Raw genomic sequence first — 18,256 nt, 5'->3', positions numbered from 1 at the left:
CGGGGGCTGTGTTAGTAAAAGGAGAGCTTAGAATGGAAGCTGGAGAACAAGAGCAGCCTGCCTCAGCCCCTCTGGAAGCTAAGTACCCTCGAGAATCCCCCTTGCCTCAACAGAACAAATTTAACCCTTCTCCAGGGAATGCAACTCAAAGCCCCACCCAGATTCTGAATCCACCAAGATTCCAGGATCTCTGGGTGACTTTACAGAAGGGAGAAGACTGGCTATTTGGGAGAACAATAACTGCCTGTGTTTCAAACATAAATTTGATATCCTCCCTTTAGCCTTCATACACGTAAGTGGATATACTGTCTGTGTATTTGCGTTTAGCGTAACAAGGTATGGTCACAATTTAAGCATGACAAACATGGATCCAAAATGTATTAAAATGACAAAGCTAATGAACTAGCTAGAAGGAGGGTTCCACAATGGCACCAGCCAGCTCCATGGTTCATGTGGTAGGAGCTCCCAAGAAGGGCTGCCACCAGTGTGTGTGGCTGAAGCTGCCCCCACCTCAGCGGGAGACGCTCCAAGACCAGCAGTGCATGTCTCCCATTCAGCTGTCAGCAAGAAGATGGTGTGGGAGTCAGGGGAAATAAGCTTGGGCAAAGAGAAATTCAACTGTGATGGAGGTCTGCTGAAACCACAGCCAGCCTGGCAGAGAGCTCTTGGATGACGATGGTGATGACATATGAAGGCAAACACACTGTATACAAGAATTAACAGAATTAAAAGGGAAAATAGGTTGGTTGCATGGAGTCCTTATCACCTCTCACCCACCAAAAATATGCTAGGTAACTAAAAGGACAAATAATAGGAAATTTTAAAAAATAGTAGTAAAAGGAATCATAAACATAATGCAGATTGCATCAGTTACACAACAGTCTCATATAGACCAAATATAAAGTGTGTGCAGACAAGAGGATAAAAGGAGACCTAAGAATGATGGTAATACTTGAAAAAGGGGGGGGAAACCCCTAAATACTTGTTCATCTACGTAAAATGGATTTAAGGTATAACAACAACATATATATTTGGTAGGCAGTTCATGTGATAAAGTAAAAGACTGTAAATAAAGGAAAAGAGATTAGCCAATAACTTCACATTTTAAAAATCATAAACTGGACTCAAATGATACTAGACACAGAGTTTAATAGTTGAAAATTATTAATTTTTTAAACCTGTACTGACCTAAAGGAAGCCTTTAACATGAACTATTTATTGTACTTATATTGGACAAAATGAAAACATTTTACTGGTTTACACTAACTCTATTCAGTTTGCATTAATCTAAGTAGGAATTATCATTAGCTATATATATATATATATATATATATATATATTTTTTTTTTTTTTTAATTCCAAAGTATCAGATTTTTGACCATAAATTTTCTGAGAATAAAAAGATTAAATTTTTGAATTAATAAAATCAACTTACCCTAAAAGCTTTCCACACATAATTTAAAGATTTGAATTTTGCTTTTTTTTTTTATTATGATCCCAGCAAATGTTACACTAGAGAAAATGATTGGGAAAATACAAATAGATTCATTAAAAACACAGGCTGATTATTCATTTCTACTACATTCATAAGTATGCAAAACAATTCAGTTATATTGCAAAGCTGTAATTCCTTTTCCTAACAAAGCATTACTTTATAAAACTGTAGTGTTGTACTGATTCAATTTTAATACAAAATACTTATATACATAATACAATATAAAAGTAAACTGTGGTATATAGTGCCTTCACAAGGGATCTATTAAGGCGCTTTACAAATATACCATTATATTGACCAAAATTACTTTTTGTTTTAGATTAAAACAAACAGGCTAAATGTTTTACTTTAAATACCAAAGGGATTTTTGTTTATTAAAGAAAAATGTCTAAAGTACCTTAGGTAACAGCAGCAGCAATATCTAAAAATCCTCCCACTGTATTCTCTAATTTCAACATATTATTAAGTCAGAATAAATCATTTCCACTCACAGTTTTGCACTTCGCAACAGCAGAAGGTAATAACTTTTTTAAAAAGTCAATTTCAAAGTGACTTCTTAGTCATACATTCTATAGTTTCTATTACAAATAAGGTAGAAAAGATATAGCAACAGGGCCTGCCTTAGGACATCACTGGACAATACATAACTGTATCTACAATTACATAATTACAGAACACATTTCATAAATACTATTGATATGCATAAAAGGGGAAAGTATAAGAAAGACAGCAAGTTTTTTTTTTTTAATGACTGGCAAAATTATTTTAAAAAGAAAACATGATGATCAGTGTTTTCACTCTATTTCAACTGAGACCATATAGATTTTTGACACTGGTCTCATCTTTTTGGCAGGAAGCACCAGATTCCTACTGGAATATAGTTTGGGAATAAGTCAGCTTAATGTAGTTTAATAGTTTGGGAATATGACAGTATATCCAAACTGTTAAAAAATGCAGATACTAAAGGCTTGTACACTGCTTCATTTAAATACAAAAAGTTTATATTGTCAGAGGAAATTTAAAAGGATACAATATTTGTAGTGTCTGTTACATTTGAGGAGTAAAGGCAACACAGACTTTGTGGGGAGAGGGGGAAGACAGCACCTTAGTTTTTCTACAATGTAACTGTAACAAAGTTGGTTCTCTACTGTATTGCACCATAGTCCAGAAATAAAAACTAAATGGAAATTTCAATAAATCTGAGAAAGCCTGAAGAGCAAGGGGGTAACAACAAAAGTTCTTGAACTAATATGTTTTGCATAGAATTTTACAGGACTAATCAAATGCTCCATGAAGTGAAGACTGCTGTCTTACACAGTGCATTTTCTCACAATTCTGAGTAGAGGTCCTTCAAAATATTTCTGTATTAAGCCTGTAACAAGTCAAACATGTATGTTAGTGCCCTTGAAAGGGTGTGTTTAAAGTGGAACGCTATAGCAGAAAGAGAGGCATTCACAAGGATATCTTATCACATGGTACAGACCTTTCTCATCATAAATTATCAGTGTTTATACAAGATGTGCTAATCTGAGCACTCATCAGTAAATTTAATGCAAAGTTCTTAATTTAATATATCAGTGTTCTTATAGGACAGAGGTCCATAACCAAGAGTTTGTGACAGGTTTCAATACATCCAACTGCAATGCGACATCTTAGGCATATCTGTTGCTGTGCATTTTTCTGGGAACAGAGCCCACAATTTTCATCAGATTCTCAAAATGACCAATAACTGCCAAAGACCCACCATTACATAGTGGGTTATGCAGTGCTCTGAGAAGGCCACCTATGAAAACGTTGTAAGTGTGAGCTAATTAATCTTTGCCCTCCCCAATTCAGCTGGAACAGGCTTTGCCTTTTTTTTTTTGCCTTTAATTTTACTTACATATATGATTCCATTAGCTTTTATATGAATAAGTTTGAAAATCACTAAAATTATGCCTCTTAAGTTGTGATAAAACAATTCCCTACCAGTGGAGCTTAAGAAAAGCAAATAAAATACAAATTTTACTAATGTTAGAATTAGAGCCCTTTCCCCCTTCCTACAAGATAAGCTAAATGTATTTTGGTATGAAACAACAAGCTGTCCTTAAAACCTAAGTATTATATATAATAGTAATGCTGAAAGACATATTATTTAACTTTAAATAAGTTATGAGGTTTTGAATTTTCTAAAAGACCACTATGTATTTTTTCATAATTACTAATGGCCATCTTAATTAGGAGTTACATAATAATAATTTTTTTCACCAATTAATCTGACCATAGGTAAAATGCTGCCAAATAGCCAGACTTTCCTTTGCCAGTAACAGTCCATGTATGCAGCACTGTTTTGAAAGAGGAAATGTACATTATTGATGACATAATCCAAAGGTACCCACAAGTAAGTTCTAATCTAAGTTTTATATGAAGTTGAAAATAATCTTTCTACTTAACATGTGGAATTATTTTTTTTTAATTTCAGAGTCAAAATATGAAAGATCTTAGCTTTTAGTACTGAAACTTTTAATTTATGGCAGCTTTATTCCCTTTAAAAACTGAAAGCAGCATTAAAAATACCAGTATGGAAAGAAAAATGTAGTGATTTGCTTCTTTCAAAGTCATTAATTTTTGAGATATGTTAAAAAATTAAATATTCTACAGAGGGGGAAAAAAAGATAAGCTGCACTATTTTTCATTTGGATGAGCATACTATATTTCATTTTTGTATTTCATGTTTTGTGTTCATATTCAACTTTGTATTTCTTATTTATCAAATGTGAATTATACAGACTATCGTTAGCCTAGGAACACGCACCACCATGATGCCTTCATTTCTAGAGCTTATTTTTTCTAAGAATAAAGTTATGGGGAAAGAAAAAAAAAAAAACAGCTCTGTAAATGTGGGGTATATTTCATATTTGGTTAAAGCAAGATGAAACTAAAACTGTCTTTCAAAAAAATTTCAAAAATTCTTGTTTTTTAAAATTATTTAGCATTATGTACACATAGAAAACAGGCTTCTTCTTTTAAACAAAGCACTATTTTTTATTTTAAGTACTTTAAGTACTAAGAACTGACTATAATATTCAGCTCATAATTTACTTTCTTTATAACAAATTTTTTTCTAAATTACTGATTTAAAAGGCTGGAATAAATTAATATTTAAAAGGATTTCCCATAATTTAGGAACATAAAATATTGTACACAGAGCACACATACATAGCTCTGTCACATTTGCATAATTTTACTCTCAGAGCTTCAAAAAACCCTGCGTTTCAGGCCTTTTTGCAAATCCTCATTACAATTATTTCCTAGTGCGTCAAACATACACGAGATCACGATTTTTCATCTCTGAGCCTGTGTGCTGATCATCTTCATCTGACTGCTGCTCTGAGCCTTGTGAATTAACATATTCATATTCAATAGGTTTTGGATAATTATAAGGGTAGCCATTGTCATCAAAAAACCTCCGAAAGGTAAATTCATAGAAAGCATGTTCAGGGTGCTTTCCATTTTTATACCATCCGTTGAGAGTGTCATTTACATTTTCTTCCTCATCATCATCACTCCGTAACTTGTCAGGATCAACAGGATCAAAATTTGATGTATCTGTTGGGTGTGTGATTTTAGGAATGTATGAAGCAGATTGCTGTCTCAGGTCACTGGAAAAATCAATTGTTTTAAAAAATGGATGAGCTTTTATTTCATCAGCACCATTCTTGCCTAGGCGATCTTCTGGTCCTCGGCAGAGTTTAATAATAAGATCAGAGGCTTCAGGACTCAGTTTAGCTTGTGGTGGGATGTGAAGAGATGTTTGCCAGTTGATAACCTTTAAAGAAGATTTTTAAAAATTAGAAGGTAAGAGGTAAGAAAAACAAATTTCCTCCAAGTTTTATATGAAGAAGTCTTACTGGACTATTTGTGTTTGTGTGTTTTTACATAAATTGCATGGTATTTCACATTCCTTACCTTTATTTTTTTGGTTTGTTTTTTGGCCACACCACACAGCCTGTGGGATCTTAGGTCCCTGACCAGGGATCAAACCCATGCCTCCTGCATTGAGAGTGCAGTCTTAACCACTGGACTGCCAAGGAAGTCCCTGAAGTTATTGTACTTTCAAATTCTTTTTTCTCTCTGCTGTTGAGACTGCATAATTTCTATCGATTTTTCTTTAAGTTCACTGATTCTTTCCTCTTGCCAATATCATACTATCTGGATTAGTGTAACTTCCTCTTAAGTCTTAAAATCAAGTAGTTGATTCCTTAAACTCTGTCCTTTTAAAAACTTGTTTTTGTTATCAGTTTCTTTGTCCACCAAAATGAATTTTAGAATTGGCTCACCTATTCGATTGATTTTTACATATTACTCTCATACCCTACAACCGTATTAAAGTCACTTATTAGTTCTATGGAGGTTTTCACAGATTGCCTGAGATTTTCAATATAGAAAATTATGCCACCTGTGAATAAAGCAAGTTTTTTTTTTTCCCTAACCTTTATGCTTTTTCTTTCACTGTTGTATTACACTGGCTAAGACATCCAGAACTATGCTGAATAAGACTCAGACCAGACATCCTTGCCTTATTCTTCATCTTTAGGGAGAAAGCATCCAATTTTTCACACACAGCACCCACACAACCATATTTGTATTTCTACCTATGCATTTATTTCATATATACATATGTATTAAAATGAAGGCAAAATAAAGATACTTTCAGACAAATCTGACACAAACCTGAGAGAATGTATTACCAGTAAACCTGTAACAAAAGAAATTCTGAAGGAAGTTTTAAATATAATGTATTAAATGAAGTGACAGACAGAAGTTATAACTTGAGGAGAGTGTCATAGAAAAGATAGTATATGTCAAGATACGCTCAAAAAATGATTAAAAATGCCCAGGAGTGAAACAGAAAAGAGGGAAAGTTGTGAAACATGGGAGAGAAAGAAGGGCATTCCATACAGAGGGAATGGTATGAACAAAGGAAAGACTTGGACTTTATAGACAAGGCCACTAAAAGGCTTCTTAAATGGGATAATTTGTGATCAAAATTGTGAGCAGCTTTTCATTTAAGTGCTAGGGAGATATAGACATTTGTTAGTAGTTTGGGGTCAGAATGTACATGAAAGGAAACAAAGCCAGCAGTCAGTAGAAAGAATAAATTGGAATACATCTTCAAAAGGTACTAAAAACTTGTAAGAGGAAGAGCCATGACTGTAGTGTGTGCATGAGGAAGGATATAGGGGTGGTAAAGTCACACGGGGGAGAGCACACGTGGAATTTCAGTGGGTTCCTATATCCTTACAAGCTCATTCTTTAATTGTAAATTAAGATGCTCTAAGTAAAGGACTGATAAAGGTGTATGGTATTGGGGCTTCATAACAATTATTTTGGTACAGATTCTACACCTTACCTTCACTTGTGTTTCAAATGGTGTCTGTGCCAAGAAAGGCGGCTGTCCCACCAACATTTCAAAAAGAATGACACCAACACTCCACCAATCACACAACTGTGTATAGCCTAAAATTAGACACCAAATTTATGGTTATTCATAAGGCACTTTAGAAAAAACTGCTCAGAATGAATAAAATCAAAATTAATATTAAATTACCAATTTATACTATAGAATTAATACTTTTATTGTAAACCTGAACCATTGGCCATATTCTCCTGGTCTACAGGCATACTGAGATTCTTTGCAAGACAAACGTCTACCTGTTCGTAACAAGACTTCAGGCGCAATATAATTAGGAGTCCCAACCAAAGAATGTGCGAGACACCGCTGGTGCTGGCGCGCAGCTCTCCGCTCCAGTGGTTTCAGTCTATCACCACATCGACAGTTAGAGGGGTCACCCCATTCATTACTGAAATCCATGCTATCCTGCCGTGGATGGTCACCTGTATAGTAAAATAAATACATAAATAAATAAAAACAAGAGTAAACCTATCTGTTTAATCTTTAGACATCCTAGTTTAGCGTTAACAACGTTTCTCCATGTTGACAAGCTAAGACCCAACGTATGCCAAATCACTGATGGTATGCTTATTAATAACTAGAGACTGTACTCTTGAAATACCAAAAGGACAAGTCTTACACTAAGAAAAATTAGCCTAAGATGCAGTAATTTACTCAACAATAAATGAGGACAATAAAAGTTATTGAGTAGGCAGGTCTGAGAATTTGTTATTCAGGCTGCTCTCAAATACTATTCTGGACAAAGTTTCAAACAAATTAGATTCATGTTTCATTTATTCAGCAAATGACAACATTAACAATAAAGACAATATTCTTCTCTCAGGCAGGTTATCTGTAGGGGGAAAATATAACAAATACATATGTAAGAACCAGTGATGCGTCCCGTACAGAGAATCAACATGTGGTGATATGGCAAATGTGCTGAGGTGACATTTGTTTTAAAAAAAAGAGGAACTCAACAATATGAAAACCAGACAAGACATTCTACACACAACAGTACTCGAGAGGACCAGTGTGGTTACTCAAGGGGAGAATGGTACGAAATGGAGCAGGAGACAGCGCACATGGGTTTTACAAGCAAAACAAACGATTTGCCTTTTACTCCAAGTACAGTGAAGATACTGGAATATATATATATATGTATTTATATATATGAATATACTTACATGTATACATAAGTATTAAATGAAGGCATTTCTTTTAAAACACACATCAAACCTTTTCATTCTCTTGAAGTGATGAAAAGGTCTGATATACGTTTAAAAAAGAAAACTTTTAACTGCTGTATAGAGAACAGATTATAGAGAGGACAAGGGTGAAAAAGAGACCAGGTAAGAGGCTATTAAAGTTAAGTTTGGACTATGATGATAATAGTGCATATGGAGAAAAGTGAACACATTTAGAATCAAGGATGGGTGGTGGTAGTACAATTTACCAAAAGGGAGGGGGAGAAATTAAGAATCATTTATTAGCAGTCTTAAGTTTGAAAGGCCTATTAGGAATCCTTATGAAAGGGGGAGGACATTTCTGAAGAGAGATTTGGAATTCACTGATGCAGAGGTAGTAATTAAAGCTATGACTGGATGAAATCACCTAGGGAAAAAAATCTGAAATTAACCTAACTATAATAAACAACTTGAATGTTTGATTAAAATACAATTTCTACCCTCCAGTGGAGATTTTCAATCAGAAGACTGGAATAGAGCCTAAGAATCATATTTTTAAGAAAAGCCCCAGATAAGATTCAGGTAAATCAGGGGAGATACTAAATTATGTTAACCTGAACATTAAAGTAGGTTCAGGTATCTTCAGTTCTATCCATTTAATGTAAATCCGCTTGTGTTCACAAGAAGCACTGGAGGCAATAATACTTACCTCAGAGGATTGCTGTGAACATTAAATTAGAATATATATAAAGCACCTAGTCATGGTAAGTATTCAACAAATGTTAGATTGACTTACACTTCCATTAGTGCTTGGAGGGATCTTGGTGAGGCAGTGTGGTATAGCAGAAATAACATGGGCCCTGTAAGCAGACAAACCTAGGTTCAAAGCCTAGCCCTTACACTTATTTTCTGTCCGACCATGGGCAAATTTCTAACTTAGCCTCAGGTTCTTCACTCTGCCTCACAATGATATTGTGAGGATTAAAGAGAATCATGTACATAAGAATCATGTACATAAAGTGTTTAAACGAGCTGTATAACAGTCATACAATGGAATCCTAAAGAGCTGTGAAAATAAATGTTATTATTTATTTATATGCAGGAACACAGATGAACCTCAAACAAATATAGGAAGTCAACATAGAAGAATACATGTAGAATGATTACATTTAAATAAAGGTTCAAGAGTAGGCAAAATGAAGTAATACGTTGTTCAGAGATATGCATAAAAGTATACAGAAAAGTAAAGAACTGACTATGGAGTTTTGAAATAAAGGTTACCTCTATGGAGGAAAGAAAGCAAAGTGATTGTTTAGGGACTTCAAAAATACTAATAACCTAGTTCTTAAGCTGAGTGGTGTGTAGGGGGCTTCATTTAAAAATTATTTCCAAACTGTTGTATGACAGAAAACCACGGGAAGTGGGGGATGATTTGGGAGAATGGCATTAAAACATGTATAATATCATATAAGAAACGAATCGCCAGTCCAGGTTCGATGCAGGATACAGGATGCTTGGGGTTGGTGCACTGGGATGACCCAGAGGGATGGTATGGGGAGGGAGGTGGGAGGGGGGTTCAGGATGGGGAACACGTGTACACCTGTGGCAGATGCATGTTGATGTATGGCAAAACCAATACAATATTGTAAAGTAAAAAAAAAGAATAATAAAAAAATTAAGGAAAAAAAAAAACCCACAAAATTCTGTAAAGCAATTATCCTTCAATTAAAAAATTTTTTAAATTATTTTCAAATTGTTATTTGTCCGACACATTTCACATTAACAAAATGTAAAGAGATTAACTCAAAAATGTTAATGACATTTAGAAATAAATAATTCTAACACACTTTCATTTTATAAATTTAAGTATCTAAAGGATTCACTCACATTTATCCAATGGAGTTAAGACCTGACCCAGGACTTCTGGCTCCCATCCAGGGATAATATCATCTTATATTTTATTACACTAATAAGTCATATGAATACATACAAATTTTATGATTTTACTCACCACTCTGGTAGTACTTAGAGTCATGTGTCCATCTGAAGCCAGTGCAGAGGCCGAAGTCAGTCAATTTAATATGACCATCACGATCAATCAAAATGTTATCAGGTTTAATATCTCTATGAATAAAACCCATTTTATGAACACTTTCGACTGCACAGGTAAGTTCTGCTATGTAGAATCGTGCCAGATTTTCTGGAAAGATGCCCATTCTAATTAATAGGCTCATCATATCACCCCCAGGAATATAGTCCATTACAAAGTATAAATTGTCTTTGTCTTGGAATGAATAATAAAGACGAACTACCCATTCGTTGTCAGCTTCGGCCAGGATATCTCTCTCAGCTTTGACATGAGCAACTTGATTTCGAAGCAGAACATCTTTCTTTCGAAGAGTTTTTGTTGCATACAAAGCCTTGGTATCTACTTTTCTTGCTAGACAGACTTCACCAAATGCTCCTATCCCTAATGTCTTTATCTTCACAAACATAGACTTGTCCATTTTAGCCCTCTTAAGACGGATGTAATTAGACTCTTTTTGGCAAAGCATCTTTCTCATTTGATCTTGGGCATCTTGAGATAATCCAACCTAGGCAAATAAACTAAATATTAAATGAGGAATTATCTTCTATACTAAATATTAAGAAATCGCTTGGAAAAAGTTCAGGCATATATATTTAAAGGTTAAAAGCATAATAATTTTTAATAAAGCATGTTAGAAATCTATAATTTATTTCAGAGAAAATTAATTATCAAAAGTGCAGCATAAGGGATAGTTAACAGGATACACAAGGTGAATACATATGCAGAGTCTGCTGTGGAGAGCAAGGAGAAGATGCTATCAGCGGTCAGCTTTCTACTCCTCTCTAATGCACTAAAAAAGAGTTCCCAATGTGCAATCGCCAAACATGTTAACATGCACCCTCATCTATCTCTCCCTGCACGTTCATCCCAACCTACATAATCAGATTGCTTTCATTATATGCATCTACTTATAGAATGCCTATGTCTCAAATATTCTCACTTTGGTCTTCATGAAAAGAAATTCTTCCGCTCCAGGTTCATTTATTCTAAAAAACTGATGTATTAAGAACAAAAGAATATCTTCTCTAGTCAACCCACTCACTAATAAGTCAGTCTTTCCTTTTATCTTTTTCAGGGCATTAGAGTAAGGGTAGGACTCACAGCCATCACTAACACAAAATGCACAGAGTATGTCCTACCTTATTTCAAAGGGACTACTTGTTTGATTATAAGGTATCTTTTAGATATTTTGGAACATTTCAAAGAAGAGTCAGTGTAACTTATGAAGATGCCAAAAAAACCCAGATAAAAACAAAAACCAAAACCCAATGTCTAAGTAGACATGGAATACCTGGATTTAGAAGGAAAGAACAGTCTATTTATGACTAGTTAATAAAGGATTAATTAAGAATCTAAATAGAAAAGGAATTTGTTTTGAAAAGTAGATAACTCTAGAAATGCAAGACTAATTAAAATACAGCAACCTCATGCTTCTGTTAGAATAAGCATTTGCATGCAAAATCTTTTAAGAAGGGTGGCATGCCAGACTTAGTAAAGAACTGTTTCTCTTAAAATCTTACTTGCCTACACAGTAATGGAGGCTACAGAAGTCAGCAAAGCTTCCAACACCATAAAAGTTTAAATCAGCTATTAGTGAAAGTGAAGAGGAAAAAGGAAAAATAAACTAAGAAAATACATACAGACAGACTTTAGTAAGAAATCCTAAGAGCTAAATATGGATAAGCCATATAGGTTATTATGATATTTCTCACAATAAATTCAGTTTATAGCAAGAGTAACTATACTGTGAAGTCAGATCCAGAAAAATCATTTTAAAAGAATAGCTCTCTCAAATGTCATGAGAAACTTTAACACAAATGAGGCTCTTAAGATTTGGGGCAGTAGATCTAAGACTGGGAGTCAAACCTCTGAACTGTAAACATGTGATAAAAATAACAGTACCACCATAGCATCTAAAGAAGAGAGTTACGTGGAATCACAACAGATATTAATCTAAAGGGTTTAGTTATTCTGATCTCCTTTTTAGTAGATTTTAATAATTCCAGGACATTTTTCTAGTACATTATAAAAATAAAATTAGAAGGGGAAATAACTGAAAGGAGATGTCTCTGAAACTTCTAATAAGACCAACCTGATGAATAAACCCCTAAGCCCCAACACAACTATAAGTAAAAATATATGTTTCATAAGTTTATCAAGAGATAGGACTAAGATATTTCTAGTTTATTTTAAAATGTAAGATAATATGTAAACTCTAGAAAATAACTCTTGCTTCAGTTTCCATTGAAGGGATTATGTATACCTAAACTGCATACTGCAAATTATACTTTTCTTAATTTATTACAATTTTATTATAGAAAATTCTGGGTAAATCCTGAAATGCTAAAATAAAATGGTATAATCTAAAGTACTTTAATGTTTACTGACTTTTAAATAACTGATAATACATTTAGCATAAAAAGAAAAATACTAGACCACAATATTTTAAAATAAACACCAAGCAAACGCATGATCAAGTATAAAAATAGAAACTTTTAAAGGTTTTATACTCAGCCATAAAAAGAATGAAATAATGCCATTTGCAGCAACATGGATGGACCTAGAGACTGTCATACAGAGTGAAGTAAGTCAGAAAAAGAAGGACAAATATCGCTTACATGTGGAATCGAAAAAAAAAGGTACAAATGGACTTATTTACAAAACAGATCTAGAGTTATAGATGTAGAAAACAAACTTATGGTTACCATCGGAATAAGGAATAAACTGGGAGATTGGAACTGACATAGACACACTACTATATATTACATAGATAACTAAAAAAGGCGTACCATATGGCACGTGGAACTCTACTCAATATTCTGCAATGGCTTATATGGGAAAATAATATAAAAAAGAGTGGGTATATGTATATGAATAAGTGATTCACTCTGCTGTACAACTGAAACTAACACAACATTGTAAATCAACTACATTCCAATAAAAATAAAAAATAATATAAAAAAGTTTTACCCGCATCATTTCGTTCTCTAATTGTTTTTTACGATGTAGACGTTGCTGATGAGATTTGAGCACATTTTCTACATGTTGCTCCATGAAGAATTTAAATGCCTGAGGAGAATAACTTTGAATACGAGATTCCCTTCGCTCTTCATCTTTCTTGTTTTTCCTAACGGTGATAGGTGAAGTGGTAATCTGTTTCTTTTCTTTATCTCCAGTATCAACACTGTCATAACTTTTTTCACTCTCATCTTCCTTAGGCAAGCTTGGCTGATCCTCTTTGCTAGACTTACTGACCGATTCATATGGAGGAACAGATGGGTTTTGGTGTAGCAGATGCTTAGGGTAAGGTGGTGGCGGACCTTGATAGTTTGGAGCTTCAGCAACAGGCGGCATAACAGTACCCTCAGAAAAAGGACTAGGTTGAACACTCTGAACAGGCTGTGGTATCCAAGAAGGGTGTGTAGGTGCTAAAGCAGTCTGCAGCTCTGGTTTCAATACACGTATACTTTTCACAGGCTGTTGAATGGGAGCTGGTGTAATAGCAGTGACTGTTGTAGCCGAAGGTTGAGAATTAGCAGAATGACTTGTTCTGTTTCCCAATGGGTTATTAAAAGAATTTGACCTCACTGGTATGTTAGGTTGCCATGTAGGGATTTCATGTCCACTGCTTGGGGATGACTGGGCAGGAGCAGATGATGACTGAGGCCAAGTTGTTTGCAGTCCAGGTATATTAATGTTATAAAGTTCCATGTTATGACTATTTCTGTTTGGCACCATCATAGCTTGAGGAATGTTCCCATTTGTGTATGATGATGGAGCAGCAGAACCCCCTGTTTGTAAAGCAGAGGGGCTTTGTCCATTAGTTGGGGTCAGAGGATATGGAGGGGGTGGCTGCCGATTGACAGCGCCAGCAGGGACAACATTCTGGTGCATCATAAAATCAGTCTGACCACTACCATTCTGAATTCCAGGTCTCCCGGGTGGAAAATTAAATTTGTTAGAACTCTGCATGATGATTGGCTGTCTGCCAACAGGAACAGAATTAATGCCTCTCTGTCCCTGATTAGGAGGATTCATTGGGGATGTGTTAAGAGGTGGTGGAGGATAGCCCTCCTGCCAGGCTCCAGGTGGAACTGGAGAGATTCGGGAGATGACGTAGTCCATGTTCCCAGAATAGCGCTTTGTTTGAGAGTTTGGTTCCCATGATGGGGGAGGCGGAGTTGTACCTCTTGGAGGGGGAGTCTGGCCTCTTGGAGGTGGTGGAGGAGTGACACTCCTTACTTGAGGAGGTGGTGGGGGGTTCACTCTCTGTCCATTGCTAGGATGAGCTTGAGTAAATGCTGTTATACCAGATCCTGACAAAGGTCTTCCTACATCTGTCTGTGAGTTGGGACTTTCAGAACGGAACGCTACACTTTCTCCTAGCGGTGGACCATGTCTCTGAGGAACTAAGGATTCTTTAGAACCCTTCCAGCTTTGTTTGCGGTTAATTGATTGTTGCACACTCCCTATGGGAATAAAACAGAAAAAAACAACATCCTTTTTAACCTCCTACTTTTGAAAAATTTAGCTTGGAAATCTAAGGCTACTAAAAGATAATACTCTTTCAAGAATTACAAAAATAAAATTTCAGCATGTGGTTTTATATTTTAGAATTTTATCCATTTTTGACTAGGTAATACCTTCTCATAGCTTAAAATTCAGGCAGTACAAAAGGACACTGATCCCTGTCCCTTAGCCAACCAATGTCACTGAAGGTAACCAATGTCATCAGTAAGATATTTTAGGAATACACAAGTAAATAGTACTAGAAAGGGGACAGGAAACCCTCCTACACTGTTGGTGGGAATGTAAATTGGTACAGCCACTATGGAGATTCATCAAAACACTAAAACTAAAAGTTGCCATATGATCCAGCAATACCACTCCTGGGCATGTATTTGGACAAAACTATAATCGGAAAAGATACATGTACCCCAGTGTTCACAGCACCACTATTTACAGTAGCAAAGATATGTAAGAAACCTAAGTGTCCATTAACAAATGAATGAATAAAGATGTAGTGTACACACACATACACACCCCCCCCCCCACTGGAATGTTAGTCATAAAAAAAGAATGAAATAATGCTATTTGCAGCTACATGGATGCAACTAGAGATTATCATACTAAGCAAAATAAGTCAGAAAGAGAAAGACAAATAACATACATCACTTATATGTGGAATCTAAAATATGACACAAATGAACTTATCTGAGAAAACAGACTCACAGATATAGAGAATAGATTTCTGGTTGTCAAGGGGGTGAGGGTAGAGGTGGGGGAGGTTGGATTGGAAGTTTGGGGCTAGCAGATGTAAACTATTATATTTAGAGTGGATAACAACAAAGTCCTATTGTATAGCAAAGGGAACTATATTTAATGTCCATTATGGTAATAAACCATAATGGAAAAAAAAAGAAAATGAATATATATATGTATACATATAAAAGTGAATCATTTTCCTGTACATCAGAAACAATATAAATCGACTACACTTCAATTAAAAAAAACAATATACCTCCTATATATACTATTGTGCCTGGGTCTTTTCATTTAAAAAACCAAAGATTCTATATTAGTACATAAAGCAGTTTTTTACTTAAAAAAAAAGTTATTACAGTTTTTCACTATATGGTTGTACCCAGATTTATTTAATCAGTTTCCCTGACGGCTTTTAAAGTGGTTTCCAATCTTTTGGTTTACCCCTCCCCTCCCAAAGCAATGAAGAATTTTGTACAGATATCATTTCATAGATATGTTAGGTAGATAAATTGTTAGAAATGGCATTATTGAGCCAAAGGATGTGTCCATTTGTAGTTTTGATAAATATAACACTGATTTTAAATATATTTCAGTATGGCTTTTAAAACAAAAAAGTAAGGGATAACTAGCTGAACACTAAATAAGGTAGAGTTTTCACAGAGTCTCTATTTAATGGAATTTCCAAATAAACAGGCAAGAAAACATACAATACCAAAGGAAAAAAAAATGATGTGTTCAAAATAGTTTTGTCACTTAGAAAAGTGCTGATATAATGCATTTAAAATATATGAAAAATACATATGTATAAAATACAATACACATAAATAATATATCCCAGAAGGATTAAACATTTAAATGTTAAAGATGATACCATACAAGTATACTAGGAACAAAGCAGTGAACATTTGTTAATATTGGGGTACTTCTTTGTACCTCCTGGGAAGGTCTTCCCAAGTATGACAAATATAGAGAACAACACAGTAAAAGACTGACAGATTTAAGTACATAAAACATTTAGCACCATTCAAAACAAACCAAATAAGAAACACTCATAAATCTGAAAGGTCAACACCACATTACCCTGTGAGAAAACGTATTTAAAAACACATGAAAAAGAAACTGGTAAATATTCAGAACGGACAGTTTAACACTCTATTTTATCTAAGTTTGTCAGCATCCTGGGGCTATAATTTCTGGGACAGTCATCCCTCTGGGCAAGTTACACAAGTCCTCTGACCACAGGCTCTGTCTTACCTTCCTCGGAGAATCAGCTGAGGCCAAAAGTACCAAATCACTCTCCCACTTTTACCAGTTAAGACGAAATCCCTGCAACCCTCAAGTACACTGTGCTTAGTCGTGCTTAGCTGCTCAGTCGTGTCCAACTCCTTACGACCCCATGGACTGTAGCCTGCCAGGCTCCTCTGTACATGAGGATTCTCTAGGCAAGAATACTGGAGTGGGTTGTCATGCCCTCCTTCAAGGGAATCTTCCAATCCAGGCATCGAACCCAGATCTTCCACATTGCAGTATGATTCTTCACTGTCTGAGCCACAGGAAAGCCCCAAGTACACTGCCACCCTTATTGCTATGAACCTCCCATGAAGATCTCTGTTCGTCTACTTCCTAAACCCCCCACTACTGCCTTCTAGACACACTTTATTCTATAACGAGCAAATGCTCCTCTATTACTGACCTCTGCTCCAAGCTTTCCCCCACCTTCTTAAAGCGGATTATCATCTGCTGACATTCCTTTCCTTTCAGCCCTTTCCAATTAAGGTTTTCTTTAAAAAATAAACTGGGTTAAAAGGTGGAGCTCCACTTCTTTGCTCTCCAATTATGTTTCTAGATCATGGTTATTTCTGCATTCTCTTTTAAAAAGCCAGTTCTTTAGAAGCTCATGCTATCTGTGGGAGGTCACATTCATTCTTTTAATGTTCACTTAATGAACACCTACTTGCTCACCTTCATTCACCCATAAATTCTAACTTTGATGCTCTCTGCTAAGCCCTGACAACATTCTATAACTTCAACATCCACATGGACAAACCATGAATCACCCTGGTTCCAGGTTCAATCCCTGGTCAAGGAACTAAGACCCTGAAAGTGGTGCGGCACTGCACCGCCCCCACCCCCCGCCCCTACACAAAAGAGGTGAAAACTGGATAAGAATTCTGAAGTATCAAGCTAGGATCTTCAACAAATTCTGCAATATAATGGGACACTTTCACCTGGATAACTCAATGAACCTAACTAAACCTTATGTCAAAAACCAGACTTATGATCTTTCTCCATCAAGTTCTGTCCTCTGAGCATTCCCTTTCATAACGTGAAGCCTCACCATCCATTTTTATACACAAAAAGCCTGAGTCACCCCATTCTGTTATCACCCACCACATGTAATCTGTATCTATGTTATCAATTTTATTCGTCCTATCTCTTTCTTAATTCATTCAATTTTCTCCACCACCATCTCCCTAGTCCAAATTACCTTCATTTCCTGTGTACTGTATTTCTTATCAAGTTTACACCCTCCTTTGCTCTAATTCTTTCTCATCCACTGCAGCTATCTTTCTGAAATACAAAGTGAATCATGTCATTACCCTGCTTGAAATGTTTCCGTTACCTCCTACTGCTCTTAGGATAAAATCAGTAGACAGTCCTGCATAGTCAGGCCCCTATGCACTTCTCCACTCGTATCTTACACTCTTGTTTTCAGCGTTTGAGCCACTTTCATTTCTTCAAATGTACATACCTTACTGAAAGACAAATCAAAGCAAAAGTCGCTC

The 18,256-nt window shown here is 35.4% G+C and overlaps 1 protein-coding gene across 2 annotated transcripts in view; it reads right to left on the bottom strand.

The window, feature by feature from the left end:
- Nucleotides 1–1,465: 1,465 nt before the first annotated feature.
- Nucleotides 1,466–18,256, bottom strand: part of LATS1 (large tumor suppressor kinase 1) — a 35,785-nt gene continuing 18,994 nt past the window's right edge. For both annotated transcript variants that reach the window (XM_025294403.3, XM_025294402.3), the window contains 5 exons: nt 13,176–14,674; nt 10,128–10,710; nt 7,190–7,372; nt 6,888–6,994; nt 1,466–5,303 (listed from right to left, as the gene is read on the bottom strand). In XM_025294403.3, coding sequence (XP_025150188.1) covers nt 4,794–5,303; nt 6,888–6,994; nt 7,190–7,372; nt 10,128–10,710; nt 13,176–14,674 — 2,882 coding nt within the window. In that variant the 3' untranslated portion in view covers nt 1,466–4,793. The remainder of the gene's footprint in view (nt 5,304–6,887; nt 6,995–7,189; nt 7,373–10,127; nt 10,711–13,175; nt 14,675–18,256) is intronic.

This window comes from Bubalus bubalis, chromosome 10 (genome assembly GCF_019923935.1).
Source record: "Bubalus bubalis isolate 160015118507 breed Murrah chromosome 10, NDDB_SH_1, whole genome shotgun sequence".
Lineage (NCBI taxonomy): Eukaryota > Metazoa > Chordata > Mammalia > Artiodactyla > Bovidae > Bubalus > Bubalus bubalis.
The sequence above is the reverse complement of the archived record's forward strand: the minus strand, read 5'-3'. Positions and strand labels throughout refer to the sequence as shown.